The 20,101-nt window shown below is 38.8% G+C and overlaps 1 protein-coding gene across 2 annotated transcripts in view; it reads right to left on the reverse strand.

The window, feature by feature from the left end:
* The window catches only part of B4GALT6 (beta-1,4-galactosyltransferase 6), a 62,984-nt gene that overhangs the window by 28,278 nt on the left and 14,605 nt on the right, over window positions 1-20,101 (reverse strand). The window contains exons 2-3 of one of the 2 annotated variants that reach the window (XM_063077210.1): window positions 18,646-18,762; window positions 10,842-10,955 (exon numbers count right to left, since the gene is read on the reverse strand). In XM_063077210.1, coding sequence (XP_062933280.1) covers window positions 10,842-10,955; window positions 18,646-18,762 — 231 coding nt within the window. The remainder of the gene's footprint in view (window positions 1-10,841; window positions 10,956-18,645; window positions 18,763-20,101) is intronic. The other variant, XM_063077211.1, reaches the window with a different exon arrangement.

Below are 20,101 nucleotides of genomic sequence, written 5' to 3' on the forward strand. Positions count from 1 at the left end.
AACAGCTATAATCATCATTATTGTCAGCAGTTTTCTCCAGCATCATTTGCAGTTTAATTTCCATCTCCAACACTCATGCGATGGCTAATTAGGAAACAGGCCTTATATCTTTCTCCTCAGAGGAGAGAGCTGCCTGTGTCCATCACTTATTCCCAACAGCTGAGGCACTCTAAGTTCACCTTCCTCCTGACTGCTTAATGCTCTTTGCTCTGAAATCCTATTATCTTGCTGGCATGACCCAGTGGCATGAGGTTGTCATACCAGTAGTAATAGTAATATCACTATCCTGGGAAGTAGCAGGGAAGAAATCAGGCCTCCCAGGACAGGCATTGCCAACACTGGGAACAAGTCAAAGTGTGATCAAAGAAAGAGAGAGGAGAAAGGATAAACACTATTAATGGAGTGGGGTAGTGGTGTTAGGGAGAAAAAGATCCTGGACATAGGAAGGGAAGGCCAAAGGATATGTTATAGAAAGACTGGCCAGGAAAAAGCACTCAGCAGATGAACTAGTGGTAACGTGGTTTCCAAACTGTCCTTGGTGGAAGGAACCTCTTGAGGGGAGCCTGTGATTAGGGAAAGGAGGACTCGGGTCCCCCACTAGGGCCACTTTCGTCTGTTTTACTTATTGGGTGTCCCCTTTAGGTTTCACTCAAAGCGTTCCAGTGCTTTCAGAAAGTGTCTGACAACCACCTGCTATGTGTGAAGTCAGGAGAGCATCCATCCTTCTTTACTTGCAGAGTAAGCAATCAGCCAGGCCAGCCCCTTTATTTCACTTACTGAGATTTCAAGGGCACTGAAGAGACAGGATCTACTGAGCTCCATGGAGAGTCTTCACTCTCCACCTGTGCTAAATCTGAGATTCTCAACTGAGAACCAGTGCTTGCTTTCCCCAGTTAGAGATTTAAAGGTCAAAAAATATATTAGCTGAAATCCATTTACCTGGGAGTGCAATCAATCAGCAAACAAACATAAATGATATAATCCACTAAATTCTGAATTTCTCTATTTTGAAGGAGGGGCTGGGGATAGAAAGGAAAGAGCAGGAGGAATGAAGAGAAGCAGGCTTGCCGATTCCTAGAGGGTCAAGGTGAAGAGCAGGGAATTCCAGTCAGTCATGTGCTGCCTTCCAGTCTTGACAACAAAGTCTGTGTGCCAAACTACCTCTGGTAATTGAGAGAAGGACCTAGTTTCCCCACTGGTTATGTACGACACTGACTATAGTTTCCTAATGCTGAGTTTGCAAGACACGTAACTGCCTCCCTGCAGTCTGCTGGGTGTGCACGGGCCCAAAGGAAAGGCTTACTGCGGTGTGGATTATAATGGATCACATAACATGATTAGGACATTATTTTTTCTATTAAAATATAATCTTAAAATAACAAATACTCAGTCCATATGAATTTCTTATATTTACAATTTTCTCACATTTCAAGTAAAATTTAAGGCATATTCTCTAGGCAGAGAGTTGTCTCTTAAATCAACAGTTTAAAATGACTACTTCACACAGTGTCGGGTCTATCTCTATTTTTTTTTTTGTTATCTAAAGCCTAATTCTGGATCCTTTGGCTTCTGTCTCTGTTTTACCCTGAGGGTTTCAAATGTGCACAGCCCAAATCTCTGATGACAGTGTCAGAGAAAGACCTGAATTTCCCCTAGAAATGTCCCTTGGGGTGAATTCCTCTCTAAAGCCAGAAAAGAATTTTTATGATAAAATGGCATGTTCCCTCCCCTAACCCTCGGTGCCGCCTCCTGAGCACAGCTCTGAAGCAGGACAGTTAAGTGAATCATCCTGCCATCAGCCACCAACTGTCCTCTTTGAATCCAACACTATACACTGTCTATTTCAAACCTTCTAGAATTTTATAATCTCTGCTTAACAAACGATTTCTTACTCAACTATTCTTGAAGTGACCAAACCCATGCATTCTAAACATTAGAGTGGCTTTCAGTCACACATCTCCAATGCCAAGCGCAATGCCTGGACACAGGACAAATGAATGAATGAGAACAGCCAAGCTGGCTATGTCCACTTCTGTCTCTCCCCTGCTTCCTTCCTACCTGCACTGCCACTCCCTGGCTCTATCAGGTGCTAAAATGTCTTTAAGACATTTGTGCAAAATATGTCCCACGTGTAGGTGACCCAAAGTAACAGCCTTCTGTACAGCCCAAGTTCCTGTCTCCTAATCGGACCACAATATATAGTTCTTAACACCCATTTTCCTCCCTTGCTTATGGTTTTTTCCTGTTTTGCTCTGAAGGGCTAACTAACCTCCAGTTAACAATCTTTGTTGTCTGTTTCCAGCTTTGCCTCATAATCCACCCAATGAACCTTTGGGTCCATTCCTGGGGGCCTGGTACCCTTTAGTACATTCTTCCAAATTGTTTTCCTACTCTCAGACTTCCTCCTTTAAAGTCATACTCCACAACCACTGTACTTCCTTAATTCCGACTCACATTCATTCAGGTTTAAGCATGCTGACACAGAGACATACTCTACAATATGTGCATTGAATGTGCTGCTTCCTTCTCATTTCCAAAATGCCACTACAAAATTGATGACAAGTCTGTCAAGAAAATATGGTTTATCATACACTCCTTCTGCCTTTTCAAATGTGTTTTCTGGAACCATTCAATTGCCAAGAAATTTCCATATACTGTACCTCAATGTTTTTTCTAGAATACTACCCCGCTCCAGTTCCTCATCATAAGGCAACAATATCCTTCCTTTCAAGCTGTGCTAAGTGAAAAGTACTCACTTTCCTAGGTCTAGAATCTTGAAGCCAGAAATAAAAGAAAGTATTCTGCAGAGTCATACCTAAACCTTACAGATAACCATCTACTTTCTTCTTTCATGAATTTAGCTTCTTTGAAGTTTATGACCTTTAGCAATACACCGTCCACCATCCAACCCCATTCACTGACAGGTGCCCTCCCCTCCATGAACATGATCATTATGTACCCAGCTCTATGTCCACACCCTGAGAATCACAGTCACCTAGAACTGACTGCTTTCAACTCTGACACTGCCTCCTCTCATTAAAGCCCTCTTCCCTTCCACCTTCCCACCATCCCCACCCACCCACAAAACACTCTCTTCAACCTCGTGAACACCTTAAATCCTCTTTGCCATATCCCCATTTTTCCTCTCCGGCCTCCTAATGAAATGGTTTGCTAATTTGGGTGGTGTGCCCATGAATTACCAGGTGTGCTTGTTTAAAATACAGGTGACCAGCCCCATCGTCAAAGCTTCTGTGTCAGTAGATGCCCATGGGTCATGTCTGTGGCCACCAGCTTTATCTGAACACATTTCAGCTGACTGAACTGCCCATCCTTGAGTCCTGCCTCTCAGAGGAAGAAACTAGAACCCACACTCCACATCCCTCTCCCAGGCAGAAGCAATTACATGACCAGATACACTGGAGACTCTGAAGTAGCAGTAACCAATGTGAGGACAGGGGCACATTGCAAAACTATCTGTCAGTAAAAGTGGTGGCAGAGGGCCGGCCCCGTGGCTCACTTGGGAGAGTGTGGTGCTGGTAGAGCCGAGGCCGCGGGTTCGGATCCTATATAGGGATGGCCGGTGCGCTCACTGGCTGAGCGTGGTGTGGACGACACCGTGCCAAGGGTTGCAACCCCCTTATCAGCCAAAAAGAAAGGTGGTGGCAGAAGCTTCTGGCTTTAGCGGAACCGGGTAGTGGCACTTCTGGTCTCCAGACCTGAGTACAGCTAGTGGGAGCTATAATCTCAAGCAGTAGGTAATGCTTCACAAGGTGGTCTGGGCCTCGATCTGACTGCTCAGCCTCTGAACCTAACTCTCTGGACACCCAGGTTTTCTCTGGGCTATGTGATACCTTTTCATGGATTCTTTTTCCTCGTAAACCAGATATTCTGGTTTAAAGTATATTCTGTGGTGATAGAGTTTGGATGTGTTGTCCCTGCCAAAATTCATGTGGAAATCTGATCTCGAATGTGGCACTGTAAACTGACTGAGTCATGGCGGCAGATCCCTCATGAACGGATTAATGCTCTCCCTAGGTGGGGGGATTAATGAGTGAAATCTTGCTCTATTAGTTCCCGTGAGAGCTGGTTGTTTAAAGACGTGGCACCTCCCCTCTTTCTCTTTCTTGCTTCCTCTTGCCATGTGATCTGCTTGTACTCCCTGGCTGCCTGCCACTTTCTGCCATGAGCAGAAGCAGCCTGAGGCCTGAGCCAAATGCAGTTGTCCCAGAATCATAAGCCAAATAAACCTCTGTTCTTTATAAATTACCCAGTCTCAGGTATTTCTGTTACAGCAACACAAATGGACTAACACATGTGGTTTGCAACCAAGAACTCTGACTTCTGCTATAAGTCTGTTTGGCTTAGAGGCCTGCGGTTTTAACAAGCATCCCAGTTGATTCTGCTACAGGTCATCTTAGAACCACACTTGGAGAAACACAACTCTATGATCATAGCAACTGTACACTCGCCAACACTCTTATTTCCCCTCCCTTCCCAACCTGCCACACCTAGGCTGCCGACCCCAACCTCAGAGCAGCAATTTTCCATGCTTGGAGCAACAATTTTCCATGCTGGAATTCTCCACCTAATAAACAGCATTGAAGAAAATCACATAAGCACATAGATTAATCCCATCATCTGGGTGATAATACCTATTTTATTGCCTCAAACAGATTACGCTTTCAACAAAAACAAGTGTCACATTATTTGTGTATTTTGGCCCCAAGGTGGAGCTCTCTAGGCTAACCTGTTAGTCATCTTTTAATTTATAATGAGTTGACTCCAGTTTTCATTTCCTTTTAACAGCAACTTTTTAAATATTTACTCTTACCTTTCAAGCTGCTCAGTCCTTCTTGGCCGCCCCCTCATACACAGATAGCTACTTTATCAGGAACACAGAACAAAAGGCACGAACCCCTTAACTTTCTCTGCCTCATCTCTAAATGAACCATAGTCTTGCCTCAGGAAAGGGTGCATCTACTGCTTTCCGAGGTTAATCTTCACCCTGAGGATATTGTTTCCTTTCACTTTCTAACCTGGCTCTATGGAGACTTCCCTTATGCTTCTTCTTTTCTCCCCATACTTTCCAGAATGCCTAAAACATGCTCAAGTCCATCTCTTCTTAAGAGTTCTTCTCTTAACCCCACCTCCCCACAGATTCTTCACCCCCATTCTCCTTCCCTTTCCCATCAAACTTTTTAAAAAACCAACTAGTCTGTACACACTTCTGATTCTCTTCTCAGAACAGTATACTTTGCTTCTTGCCCCCTGTCACTCTACTGAAATTGTGCTTGCTGTGTGCCACATCAAGTCTTCTAGGTGCCAAGTTCAATGGCCTTTTCAGTTCCTCATTCTACCTGCTTTCTTTGAGATATGTGACAAGACAGAACACTCTCTCCTCACTGTCCCTGGGACACCATTCTCTGACTTCTCTACATCCCTGACTGTTCCCCTTCTCTACTGACCACTGCTCACCTGGGGTGCGGACCTCAGGGCCCGCTCTTGGCTCTCTTACAGCCCCACTTCCTCTTATCTCCAGTCCAGATCTCTCCCAAGAAATTTAGACCCCAAGTTAACTCCTGAACTTCAAACAAAACACACCCAAATTGAACTCATTAACTTCCCCATTCTCCAAATATGATGTTTATCCTGTATGGCTTGTTGTAGTTAATGGTCACCAAAAGTCAGAAACCTGGAAATCAACCCTGATCCCTCAGTTGGTTGCTACATCCAGCCAGTGGTACCCTGTAGCTGCTTCTTTGTGCTGCCTCCTCTTTCCGATGCCATAGCCTTGGCACATGCCCTTTTCCTTTCCTCTCGGTCCCCTGCAGCAAGCTTCTCACTGGTCTCCCTAATTCCAGGATTTCCCCTTTCTCACCAATTTCCAACTCCTCATCTGAGTAATCTTTCTGAAGTACAATCCTAGTCCATCATTTATCTGCCTAGAGCCTTCAGTGGTTCTCTATTTCTCTAAAGTAGTATTTTTGTTCGACCCTTCTTTGTCCCTAGACTCATTGAAAATCATGCATTCGCACCTGAAATGCACAACAGGCTCACACATCAACCCTTTGCATACAAGCTCAGGGCTCTGCTCCTCCAAAGCCCATCTCATGGATGCCTAGGGATTCATGGGACCCACGCAGCCCTTGGATTCCTTAGCTTTTACACAGGGCCTTTACCACCCACAACCCTGTCCAATTTCATTTCCCACATGCCCCCCTTACACATCCACTTCAGTCGGAGCAGACCATTCTCCATTCCAGACACATAGAGCCTCCTGCCCTGACACTGTTCTCTCTCAGCTACTTAGTGAGCTCTTGCAAGACCAGTTCCAATGCCCCCAACCCCGATGTCTTCCTTTTCCTTCCAGAATTAACTGATGTCTCCCCTTTGTCACATGCATAACCTCTCATAGCAGCACCCTGCCCTTCTCTGAGTGTGTTACTGCTCCTAGCCGGCACACACAGGATCACCTGCAGCAGCTTTCTCCTCTGCCTTTGTTTCCCCTCTGAACAACACAGGTTCTGCTGCACAGCAGCTGTTCAACAACTGCTTGTTTACTCTAAAATGGCTCTCATCTCTCTTTTCCACAGTAAGCATATGTATGATGCTTTGTCACATTAAGCATGTGAGCTTTTCTGAAGTTTATTCGCTTATCTTTTCCTTCTTTGCTGACTTTCATTTGAATTATTTAAATTCATCTCAAGAAGTCCTTGTAGCTTTTGTTATATTCATAAGGTTAGCAACTGTGAAAACTCTCACAGTTAAACCATAAAGGGAATTATTCCACAAACAGTAAGGACAGAATATATAAAAGTCACTGCAAAGGTATTCCATTTGAATAAGAATTAAAAGATAAGAAGACTAAAGGGAAGTCTATCTTCATTTTAATGCAGCGTATGCAACTGACATATTCCATTTCTACCTCACCTAGAAAAATCAAATTCAAAACATCCACGGTAAGCACTTATTTTTAGCTCTAGATAGGGCGAAACTTCTATTTACTTTGTTAGTGTGAGGAGACTTACATAAATTCAATAAAGCTGAAAGTGGATTGCCTCTAGAGAATCTATAAATACTAACAATAACAACAAGTACTCACTCATATAAATAACATGCATTAAAATAGATTTCATAGTGTAATTAACCACTATTGAATATGAAACACTGCTGAAACCCATAAAATACGTTTTATCTGAATGTCAATTTGAAAAATTCAAACTTTATGGAAAGCCAGTGCCAGGAGTTCCGTTGCTACATTAGGGAAAAATCAAAAAGGATTTACAACTAGATACTCAAACATACCAATTTTAAGTTAACTTCACTTTTGGTGATTATAGGTAAATTAAGTATCATTCATACTTGAATGGTTTTCATCCAAGTAGGTCTTATTCTTATACAGATTCTTTCTAACTATTATTGAGGGAGGGATAATAGTCAATTACTTTATGTGGTATTATAATAAGGTTTTACACTTAGATATTTTATTACCTTGTTTTCTATCATCAATGGGAAATATCCTGTTAATTAAAAAAAAAAATTAAGGATGCATGGCTAAGCATAAAACTTAACTACACATATTTCTCTTAGGTTTCTCATCCCCTTGACCACTATAAAGTCTGACTCCATCGTTCAAGTTAGAAAGAAGGAAAGGGAGAACTAAATTAACATCTATCAAGCTTCAAGTACTATCCTTCATTTTATCCTCACAGCACTCTGAAGTTGATATGAGGGTACTTCAAAAAGTTCATGGAAAAATATAATTAAAAGATTATACAAATCTTTCCATGAACTTTTTTGATGTACTCTCATATTATAATCCCAGGTTTTACAGAGAAGTAAACTGATGATCCACTTTGCGGAGGTCACAGGACTAGTGAAGAGGCTCCTCTGCATGGCTCATGGAAAGCCCAACTGGCAGAAGCCTCATGACGCTGGCTGTATCCACAGCCCCTTTTTATGTTATCTGTATGTGGCCATATTTTCTACCAAATAACCCTGTCACCCTGGCCACTGCTAACTGGACATGGGATTGGTGCTGGATCCAAAACTGGCAGTCCATGAAGGCCTGTGGTGAAAAGGTGACTGGCCAAACTCACATAAGCCTCTCCTGTAAAAGAATGCAAGACTCTAAGGGAAGCAGAGGGAAGCAGCAGTAGCACCAAGAACCCCAGCAAAAAGGCTGCACACAGCAGCCACGATGCACTCTCTCAAGCACTGTGAGAGAGGTGTCCACAATGAGCTAGCGGACTGGAGAGAGAAGCGACAGCATGAGGGCCTGGCAGGCAGATGCTTTTAAACAGAGTTTTATTAGTACTCATAAAGTACTAATTAAGAAAATGGCAACTTAACCAAGAACAGAAAGATTTCCTAAAACGATAAACCCGTGCATATGCAAATTATGAAGATGAAATTATTGTAATCAGTATTTCAACAGAACATTACCCACTGGTTTCAGTATTGCACAGACAAAAACATTCATCTTTAGGAAAACAAGGCTGCAATAACAAAGTCATGACAAGCATACAGCCACACAAATCACCAAGTTTCATTCTCAATTACGTGATAACACGGAGACAGCAAGAGGTGAACCACCTGAGAAATTGTTTCTGTTTTCTTAAATACCAGTGCCCAGGGCCCAGGTTAGATCCATAAAACCAGAAACTTAGCGGCTGGGCCCTAGAATCATAAAAGCTCCTTGGGTGATTTTATTGTGCAGCCAGGGATGAGATCCACTAACTCTAGATCAGTGGTCTCAAATGTGGCCCAAGGATCATCACTATCAGCATCACCTCAGAACTTTTTAGAAAGGAAAATTCTCACCTTGGACCTACTGAATCTGAAACTCAGAGGGTGGGGCCCGCAATCTGTGTTTTACCAGACCATCCAGGCGATTCTGATGAACCCTCAAGTTTGAAAACCATGGCCATAGGTGGTATTAAAAGGTAAATTTTTTTTTATAGATAAATAATATTTATCAACAGTAAACTGAAAATAAAAATCCTACAAATATGACAGACAAAGCCTAATTTCCTCAATAAAGAAAACTCACGTAGGGCTGGCCAGCTAGCTCAGTAGTTTACAGTGCAGTATTCTAACAAGGTCAAGGGTTCAGATTCCTGTACAAGCCAGCCATCAAAAAAAAAAGGAAAGGAAACTCAGATAAAGACATAAGAAACCCACATAGATACTAAGCACATTAGACCATAGGGATAAACAAGCAATTCTAAAGGAAGTAAAAGATATTTAAATCTTTAATCATATAAAAATCAAGATACAAACTTCCATGTACAAAGTGTGCTTAAAATCATTGGATGGGGGCAGAGAAGATAATACAAAGGAAAAAAATGCCAAAATAATAGCCATGGTGGCTTCCAAATGCTGGGAGTACAGTGTATTTTTAAATAATGATAATTATCTTCATAATTTTGAAAACTTATATGTTTAAAGTATAGCAGCTTGATCACTACCACATATTATGCACAAAAGTTAAAAACAACATAGTAAAATTATTATAAGGAAATACAGGTATTTGTATGGCCTTAGAATTAAGAAAAACTTAAGGAAAAAAAACAATAAAAGTGATTCATACACTTGAAATCATAATTTTAAACTTTTGTAAAATAAAAGATTCCATAAACACAATGAAAACACAAGCCCAAGACTGTTCCAACACACACAGCAGACAACATGTCACTGCAGGAATTGAAAGAACTCCTACAGATCAATACAAACACCTAATAACCAATAAGGAACTGATAAAGCCCATGACTGAGCAAATCACAGACAGAAAATTAAAAATCACAAACCTATAAAAAGTTACTCAAACTCACTAGTAATGAGGAAGGTGAATAGTGAAATAATGATACCATTTGTTAATCGATCAGATGAGCAAAAACTAAAGTCTGTCAATATCAAAAGGGTATGTTCATGTTTTGCTACTGGGGATATGAATTTGTACAGCTGCTCTGGAGAGCAATTTGAGAAAATCTGGAAAAACTGATCAACCAACTCAGCAATTTTACCTCTGGGCATCAACTGTCAAGTACACGTGCATATATGCAGAAAGTCTGTACTATGTTGCTCTTTGTAGCAAAAAAAAAAAAAAAAAAAAAAAAAGTTTGCTATTTTGTGGTAGCAGAAAAGCAGAAACAACCTAACTATGCATCAGCAGAGAAACAGGTAAAGGAAATGTGGTACATTTATACAAAGACATAATAGTTAAGGGAAATAAATTAGATCTACATGTAATAACACGGGTAGTCCTCAAAAAATTAAGTAAAAAAAAAAAAGCAAGTTACAGAACAAAATGTAATTTATAAGACCACTTACATAAATTCTTAAAACATCTAAAACACTATATATTTTCTATCTATATATAAAAATAATAATTTTAAAATAACCTGTAAGAATATACACCAAGCTCACAATAAAGGTGAGGTTACTTCTGGAGAAGGGTGGGGAACTGGCATTGAGAATGGTGGTCACAAAGAACATTAGCTTAATCTGTAACGTTCTAATATTTTGAGAAGGAGTCTACACATTAATTACTCTCTTGAATACTGTTTTAAAAGAGTTTGTAAATAAACAAGCCAAAGAATTAGTTTTTAAATCTGGATGGGAGAAATATGGGTATTTGTCATTTTCTCTTTTGTATTTTTCTTCAGCTTTTCAATCTCTTCCTCAAAAAAAGTAGTTTGCAAAAAAAAATAAAATGCTGCATAATATGAACATTAGCACCCACAGTCATGATCTGATCCTGATGTGTTCAAATTATCTGGTTTTATTATTTTATTATAATACAAGTAAACAGTTAAGTCAAAATTATAGATCACACTTACGCATGTAAGGCAGTTTTTCTGGGCAGGGGAGGTATGCTGAATATGTGAAGTTTTCCGGAAGATACGTTGTTGTTTGAACAAGATAATCACTTGAATTATTGCCTTCCGGATAATCTTGGAGAGAGAGAGAAAAGTTACAACCGAAAAATTGCCTTTTGCTTTGCCCCTAGTATGAAATACATCACTGCAAGAAGACTACAATATGCAATCTACAGAAGTACTTAAAAGCAATCATCTATAAAGAACTAGAGAAAAGCAAACCACTGCTGAAGTGGTCCTCTCAGCATGATTTCCCAAGAGAGGTCTATAGAATGGCATACCCTTCTCCTTGCATACAAACCTACCAATTCCATTTGCAACCATATGAGAGCACCTGTTCCCATCCCTCCCTTGGCTGAGCCAGAGCTAAAGGGAATGTGAAAGTACACCAGTGAATCCTCTCCACTACCAAACAGCCAAGGGTGTGCTGAATGATCCTGCAATCACAGCACACCGCTACTAGCAACCACACAGCAGAGGGGGTGGGAGTAATGTTTTCTGACCACCTCACACTTCAAAAACTGAGATTTACCCACTTAACCTACTTCTGTAATACAACCCATTCTAGACCTTTAAATTAGTCATTCCCAGCCAGTGGGCTGCAGCCTATAGAGAGACTTAGAGCTATTATTACATTAGGTCCATTATCTTTAGAGTCAGCAAATTATACCTGTACAGGGCAGTGGTTTAGAGCACCAAAGTCAAATGCCTGAGTTCAAACTCTTGCTCCAACACATACCAGCTCTGTAATACAGGGCAAGATATAAAGTAGTTTCTCATGCATGCCTATGCCTCATATTGTTGTTTGCAGATTTCAATAAAATAAAATATATTAAGTGCTTAGAACAATCTCTGGCCCATATAAATATTTACTAACGGTGGCTATGACTGAATTTAGAAATGAGCACCTGACCGAACATGAGACAGTCAGAGCCTTAGGATTTTTGACCATGGAACCAGAGAGATCACATTTCATATCCTATGTAGAGGAAACTGGCCTAAGAGAATGAGATCAACACACAGGGAGTAAGAAATGAGAGACAGAAACAGCTGATTAAACTACTGTCTGTCTCCTGGATCACAAACCATGAACCACAGAAAATGAAACTCTAGCAGGTATTTTAGGAAAATGAACACATTCTTTCAGTCTCTAGTGATCTGCCCCAGTGAGAGAGACTATAACAGCTAAACCCTCTGACCCATGGAAAAATAGCAGAATCCTGCAAATTGGATATATAAAGTATGTGAGAAGAGCCAAAGAAAACTAAGCACCTCCCCCATACACCTTTGCCTCACATAAATATTCATTCACCATCAAAACGGAGCTGATGGCGATGCAAGCTGGGAGCCAGGACAGCACTTCAGAGCGAAGAGACTCACCCCACCTCCACGTCCTTCTAAGGAAGAGGGCCTTGCCAACACTGCTAAGCAGAGGTTGATGGGGATAAACAAAGACTCCAGGCCTGGTACCAAGGAAGAGAAAGAAGCTGGAGGAGAAGGTCCAGTTCCAAAGGACTGCATGGAAATCCCAGGCATGAATTTGACAGGGCATCAGCAAGGTGTTAAGATAACTGTATTGCCAGAAAACCCCAACATGATCAACAGAGACCAGTGATGTTCCAGCTGCTGGGGCCTATTCCACCAGGAAGTGGGAAAGCTCCAGTGGGAGAAGCCTCCCCAGTGCCTCTCTCTGGAGGAGCTTTGGAAAACATTTAATAAGGAAAATCCTCCAAACCACAGAGGGGAGAAGAGATTCAGTGGACATTAATTGTTTTGTATACTCAGACCAAGACCATAGAAACTTCTCTAGTTTCCCAGACTCTATATCTCAACCATATGTATCTGAAAGATTTAAAGACACCAAAAATAACTGTAGGGCAGTCCAATAAAGTTCTGACTCTTTCCTTAAGATGCTTTTTTAAAATACCAAGTTTCTCGAATTTCAAGTAATATTTTTTAAAAAGGCTTCTCCTTTTTGGGGGATTCCTACTTTAGTAGTGGTAGGAGCTAGTGCTCTAAGCATGAATTAGGTTTCTATTGCTTCCACCAAAAATGATTAAGAATACTTTTGTTATGAGTTTTGTGATAGCTCTCAAATTGATTTATACCCTAGAGTTACCTATTTATCGTCAATCAACAAATAGATTTTGCTGCTTAGTAATACAACTTGTACCATTTTTTTTTTCATTTGAAAGGGAGATAAAGCATTCTTATTTCAGGGACAAAATAAGAAAAGAAAAAAATCAAACACAAGAAATGATTCTTAAAAATTAAAAATAAGTTTGCCAAATTTTTAAAAATCAAATCAAAGGATTGTAATAAAGTCAAAGCAATCTTCCAGAAGGTAGAAAGAAAGGAGAAAGAATTGGAAAACAGGAGAGAAAAGATAATAAAATTTGAGAATTCTTTCAGGAGCCACAAATCCAAATAATAGTAGTTCAAAAAGAAGGAACAGAAAATAGCAGGAAGACAAATGATCAAAGAAATAATACAGGTTGAGCATCTCTTATCTGAAAATCTAAAATCTGAAATGCTCCAAAATTTGAAACTTTTTAAGTCCCAACATGATGCTCAAAGGAAATACACACTGGAGGATTTTGGATTTTTGGATTAGAAATGCTCAACTGTTACATATTCTGCAAAGATTCCAAAACCCCCAAAAATCTGAAATCCAAAACACTTCTGGTCCCAAGCATTTTGGATAAAGGATACTTGACCTGTATAGGAATGTTTTCTAGAACTGAAAGACAGGAGTTTCCATATTCCTAGGCCCAACTGTACCCACCAAAGAAGAAAAACAAAGCTCCAAGATGCTCTTTGTAAAATTTCACAATATAAAAAGACCCAAAAGTCTCCAGAAAGAAAAAACTGGTCCATATACAGTAACTGCAATCATAATGACCATCGGATTTCTCAAAAGCAACAATGGAAGAGAAAAGACAAGGACTTGGGAATTTCAAAACCCCTCTTAGTGTGTCAATTCATGTGCCTAAAGAGCTTAGGAAAAATTGGTGATAGATACGTAGAAGGCTCAGCAAATGGGGGAAAAGAGTTAATGAGTAATATCAATAAAAATAAAAAGGTCCACAAAAATGACAACTACTTGACTCAGGAAAAACAAACAAACCATTATTTACATACTCTTAACAACACAATACTGATTTGAATTTAAATTGTGATATAATTATATTGGTGGTAAGGGTAGGTGAAATTGGGACGTGCTATAAAATACTACATTCCCTTCTCCCGTAACAGTAAATCAAGAAACAACAGAATAGAAATATGAAGATAAATAAAGAATAAGCTATTAAAAATTTTAAATCTCTGAGTCTCTGAGGATTGAGACTCGGGAGGAGGGAGACAGGAAATGGCTGGTTTTTATTATAATCTGTTTTTTAAAATATAAAAGCACTACTCAAAATAAAAATTTAAGAAATTTATATAGTTTGCTCTTCCGTATGAATAAATGAACAGTCAAAACAACCAATAATAAATAGGAAGTTACTCACAAGTTAGATAGCTCTCACACTCAAGCTCTCTCATACGCACATGCCCACACAGACACACAGACACACACAGACACACACACACACAGACACACACACACACACACACACACACACACACACATTCATCTTACAGCTTTTTTGCATATGCCACTGGAAAGAATAGATGGGCTAGCTATAAAGATGACAGTTTTTCTTAATCTCTTTAATCAATTTTTATTAAGCACCGAGTATACTACAAATTCGTAGGACCTAGAAATAGAAAATAAATAAGGTTGTCCCTGGGGGTCCACTGCATTTATACATTCCAAAGACTCATTTTTTTTTTATAATCCTGAGGCAGAAAAATATTTATATTCTCATGCAATCCTCAAATAACTTCTTAAGGTCATGTATTAACTTTAAATTGGAATATTTTCTTACTCTGCATAATTTATTAATTCTTGCCATTAATACTTGGACCTCTCCACTTCGCCACGTGCTATAATTCTATAAACCCACATCCAACTCAGAAATTTCAAGCTTTCTAGACATTTCTGCAAAACAAACCGTTAACCCCCCCTGGGGAGTTTGGTGGCAACAGAAGGACCAGAGAAAATTGTTTCACTTTTTATTTTAGTGCTAGAATGACTAAGTCTTTCACAAAAGAACACATTCATCACTTTTATCAGTTTTTAAAGAACCAAAAATTTTAAAAAGCATTAAAGACATGCAATATCAGTATATTCATTTCCTCTGATTACAAAGTTTTAGAGCTAAAAGTGTTATTCTTGGCCACATCATCATCAATGACCATAAGGAGCTTAACTCACTGTCAGACTTATAGAAACGCCTCTCACTCCTTGAGTACTTGGTCCAGTGGTATTTATGTCATCCCAATGTATTATCTTTATATAAGTCTATCCACCATCCCAGCCACTAGTTTGAATATCTCTTTTAACAAGAACGTCCAGCAAATAAACACTTCGCCACTGATAATACAGCCAATAATGATTTAAGCCTTTGCAGACTATACTGTACTGAGCCCAGAGAATCATTATTCCTACAAAAGTTAGGTGAGAAACGTCCATCGAGTACAACCACTGCTTTCAAAGTCAGAAACAGTTTTTAAAGGTTACACATGATACATGCATTTCAGACATCTACCATAATTGCCGTTAAGTAGATATTATTTCATCTAATGAATGGATGAAAACAAAATGAGTTCTGGGCCCCCTGCCTTCTTCCTACCTTCCAGAACCACACCCATAGAAAAGGGAAAGAGAATGAAAACTACTGGATAGGTCCCCTACTCAGCCCTCACTGGACCTTATCATTGAAGGGAAAAGGAGAATAGGACCAAAAGACACCTCTCAATGTCTTATTTTTCCCTGCAAAAGAGCAGCTTAAAACTGGTGGTAGAAACTCCACGAGAGTGCTAGTCTGTTTACCACTAACTTGTGTCAGGCAGCAATGTCTGAGGGCCTCCCTACCTATGCATCCATAAACAAGGAAATGTGGTGGGTCATTTCTAAAAAACCTGCCAATTCTAACATTGCATATCCTGTATCACCTGCTTCAGTAATTATTTACTGGATATACCTTGTTTTCCTGGTTTGACTAGTTCTGTAGGCTACAGGAAAGGCATCACTTGATTCTTTACAAAAATATTATGTATCTATTTCTGTTTAATGCTGTAGAAAGTCAGGTACAGGGTTAAAAAGCCGTTTTAGAAATCAAACGTACTTATAAATATCACGACCTATTTACCATTTACGGTTAAATTTTAAGTGAGCCATTACATATTAATCAATTCTCCCCTAGGGCTCAATTAGCTCTTTGTACATTGGTCATTATGTTCTTTTTGGCAGATTATATCTGTATAAGTCTGTGCAGAAATAACCAATTACATTACAACTATTTATGTTTCCATTTCTCCCAGAAGCCTGGAGATCCTCATATAAAGAAAGAATGTTTTTCTTAATGTTTATCTCCGATATCTAGTTAAGTATATGAACTATACTAATTATTCAATAAACGTTGGTTAAATGAATATGGCAGAGCCTCATAGTTGCCAAGTCAAACTCTATCTCCCTTCCTCCTTAGGTAACAGAAGCCCAATTTCATTCAGGGCACCAGTGTGCCCAGCTCAAAGGCTTTATTTCCCAGTGCCTTTGCATGTGGCCATGCAATTAAATTCTGGCCAATGAGATATACAAAGAAATATTGTGTGGGACTTCCAGGAAGGCTCCTTAAAAAGGGCACTCTTTTTGTTCTTCCTCCCTCTTCCTTTCCTCTTTCCTTTTGACCCAAGTACAAATTTAAAGACTGGACCCCCAGCTATCTTAGGCTATGAGTTCACTGTGAAGCTGCATGACAGAGCAGAAGATGGAAAGTATGCGACAACTGACTTTAAGAAGCCTCCACAACAGCCACAGATATGCAACTTCCAGACTTCTCTCACATGAGAGCAGAAAGCCTCATGTGTTTAAGCCACCGCAGTCAATTCTGTTATAACCAGACACAATTCCTAATTGATATGACTGTCTTCTGAGAACAATTTTACTTCAGTAAAGGAACCATGTGGAAAGTTTTCAAAGGTTCATAAAAGTAAGCAAGCTTTAATCAAAGTGTGCATCAGCCGTTCAGTGTTTATTGAAACTGACTTGGTATGGGAAGGAAAGGATTTCCTTTTTTTATTTTTTAATTACAGGGTGCTGGAGGAAAGTTTGTCTTGCTCAAGTTATTGTTTCTCCTAATCAAGCTCAACACCCACACACAGAACTTAACTCATATCCCAGGAAAAAACCCTGATATGCACCAATTTTCAATAGTTACTTATACAAATACAGTAACCTAAAGATGGTTATTTCTTTTCAGTTGAACAAACTTTTAATGAACACTTTCACAATTAATTTTTTTAACTAGCATAAGTCCTAAAGAAATTTTTAAAATGTTTATAAATTTCTCCTGAAATTCACCTCTATTCAGAAGGCCAATTAATACAAAAGGTCGGTTAATGAGACTTTTACTGTAGTATTTTACTGTGGTATTAAAATATCAGGGCTGGCCAGTTAGCTCACTTGGTTACAGCATGGTGCCGGTAACACCAAGGTCAAGGATTCAGATCCCTTTACCAGCCAGCCACCAAATAAAAATAGAGTATCAATTCTGTTGAGACAGTCTTTTTAAAGTTAAAAGATTAAAAGAAAACAAGAGTGTTTTGATTTGAAGTATAATAGATTAGGTAAAAGACCAGAAGGGATTTGGTAAAAGAACATGTGATATTAATTGACAATCAATATGTTACAGTCTTGAATTTTAGAGGCTCTAAAACTATTAACCACCTTAACATACATTTAAGAAAACAACACCTATGGTTGAGAGATACAGACTTCCTATTAGGAGGGAGAGAGAGAGAGGGAGAGACAGAAAGGAACAGCGTGCGTGCGTGCGTGCGTGCGTGCGTGCGTATTTTCAGTGTCACAAAGGAAAACCCGTTGACACAAATTAAACCTTTAATTTTAACTAGTTAAAATGAGAATATAAAGGTTATAACAACCGACAATCCATCCAACTGAACCCTTTAAAGTAACACCGAATAATACTCTGGAAGACATTGTGGGAACACCGCCATAGGAGAGCATTAGCATTCTTCCACAATAGTTAAGTCCATCTACATCAATTCTACCATCAATAAATCATTAGCTTGGCCTATTACTTTAACCTTATGTGATTCTAATGGAGATTCTACTTCCAGATAACATTTTAAAAAGACAAGAGCAGCTACTGATTTCCAATTTTACAAAATATCTCCTTTAGCTTCTTAAAGAGGCCATAAAACTAATAAAAATCTTCTACAGTTAAAAACAACATTTTCTAGACCTACTTGGAAAAATATTTTAGTAAGTGGAATGGGCATAAAGATCGTTCATTAAGATGAATAAATTATTCTCTTTGTGGTTAATTTCTCTTAAGTATAATAGGTAAATTTAAAAAGTATAAAACCCTTTTTATATTTTGTTTATGTTTGCAAGAATTAAGTATCTTTGTACAAAACCCCATCAATTTTGTTACCAAACCTTTATACGTCCTAAAATATGTGACAGTCCTGATTTGCATAGTAAAATAATCTACCAGTATAATTAGTAGGAGATACCTTCATCTTTTCCAGGGAGTTACTTGGAGGCAAACCAGAGTTTAAAAGATTTGGTGTACTGCATTGTGACTACAAGGGTAGAAGCAGAAGCAAAACAAGGTAAAGCAAGAAGCAGTCTTACCTGTACCGTTGAGTGTACTGTTTTTATTTGTATACAGCCTGATCATGTGTCCTATTGTTTTTACATTTTCTCTCAACATTATACCTCGAGCTTGTACCATAAAGAGATATGTGTTGGCTATAAAAGAAAAAAAAGAGAGACAGAGAATGTCATATCTCAATAAGCTTTTTTTTAATTTAATAGCATTCAGAATTGGTGAAGTGCCAAATAAACACAAACTGACACAATTAGCATGTCCAAAGGGAAAACAAAAACATAAAATGACTATTTCCCACAATAAAAACTTACAAAAAAAAAAAAGTTTTTTTTAAAACAATAAAAATAAAAAATTGAAGTGGCAATATCCATTTATTAAACAGACTGAGACAGGTTAAGTGAACAAACTGAAATACCATAATGAATCCCTTTATCCCTAAATGATTTGCTACTTATAAAAATATACTTAGAAATTTCAACAAGGCATTTATTGTAAGTACTCAATACTGTTACAAAGTTCATTTTCTCTAATTCTGTATTAATTCCCTCAAACCAAAACCTCCACAAAGGCAAGGATTCTTTATCTAATAGCAAATATATCATAAATCACCATAATATCTAGTATGGATAAAGATCTTCAGTGGATCCTATAAATTCTCAATGTGTTTGGGAAGGGGAGAAGTGATCTAGAATCAATATCTACTTTGGAAATTTTTAAGAGTTAATTACTTGAACTTTACACTCCCTATCAATCACAAAATACCTCTTATGATTATAAAAGCAAACAAAATCAAAATCAATGTGCACTTTAAAGTAGGCGAATTTAATTTTTGGTGATAAGTGCTTCAAAAATAGGCCCGTAATTACTTCCAATGGGAGAAACTGATAAATTGACAAACATAACAAAAATCTCTGACTTTTGAGACACCAAGCCTCCTCAGAGAGGCATAGAACTAAAGTCAGAAGATCCTTTCCTGGTCCGGAGACTGCCTGTCTGCTTGGGCAGTACATAACTTTGGACAGCTCCCTGGATCTCAGTTCCCTTGCTGTAAAAAAGGAGTAGTGGACTAGAATCTCTAAAGCCTCTTCTACTCTAAATTTTCTAAACACAAAGCCAAAGGAGGTAAAAGATCTCTACAACAACAAATCACCCTGAAAGAAATTAAAGAGGACACAAAAAGATGGAAGAATTCCATGCTCTTGGATTGGAAGAATAACACTGTGAAAATGTCCATATTACCCAAAGCAATCTACAGATTCAATGCAATCCCCATCAAAATACCAATGATATTCTTCATAGAAAGAGAAAAAATAATCATAACATTCTAAGAACAACAAAAGGCCCAAAACAGCCAAAGCAATCTTCAGTAAAAATAAATGAATAAAGCCAGAGGCATTACCCTACCTGACTTCAAATTATACTACAAACAAAGCTATAGCAACCAAAACAGCATGGTACTGGCATTAAAAACAGACTGAG

The sequence above is a fragment of the Cynocephalus volans genome, chromosome 13 (assembly GCF_027409185.1).
Source record: "Cynocephalus volans isolate mCynVol1 chromosome 13, mCynVol1.pri, whole genome shotgun sequence".
Taxonomy (NCBI): domain Eukaryota; kingdom Metazoa; phylum Chordata; class Mammalia; order Dermoptera; family Cynocephalidae; genus Cynocephalus; species Cynocephalus volans.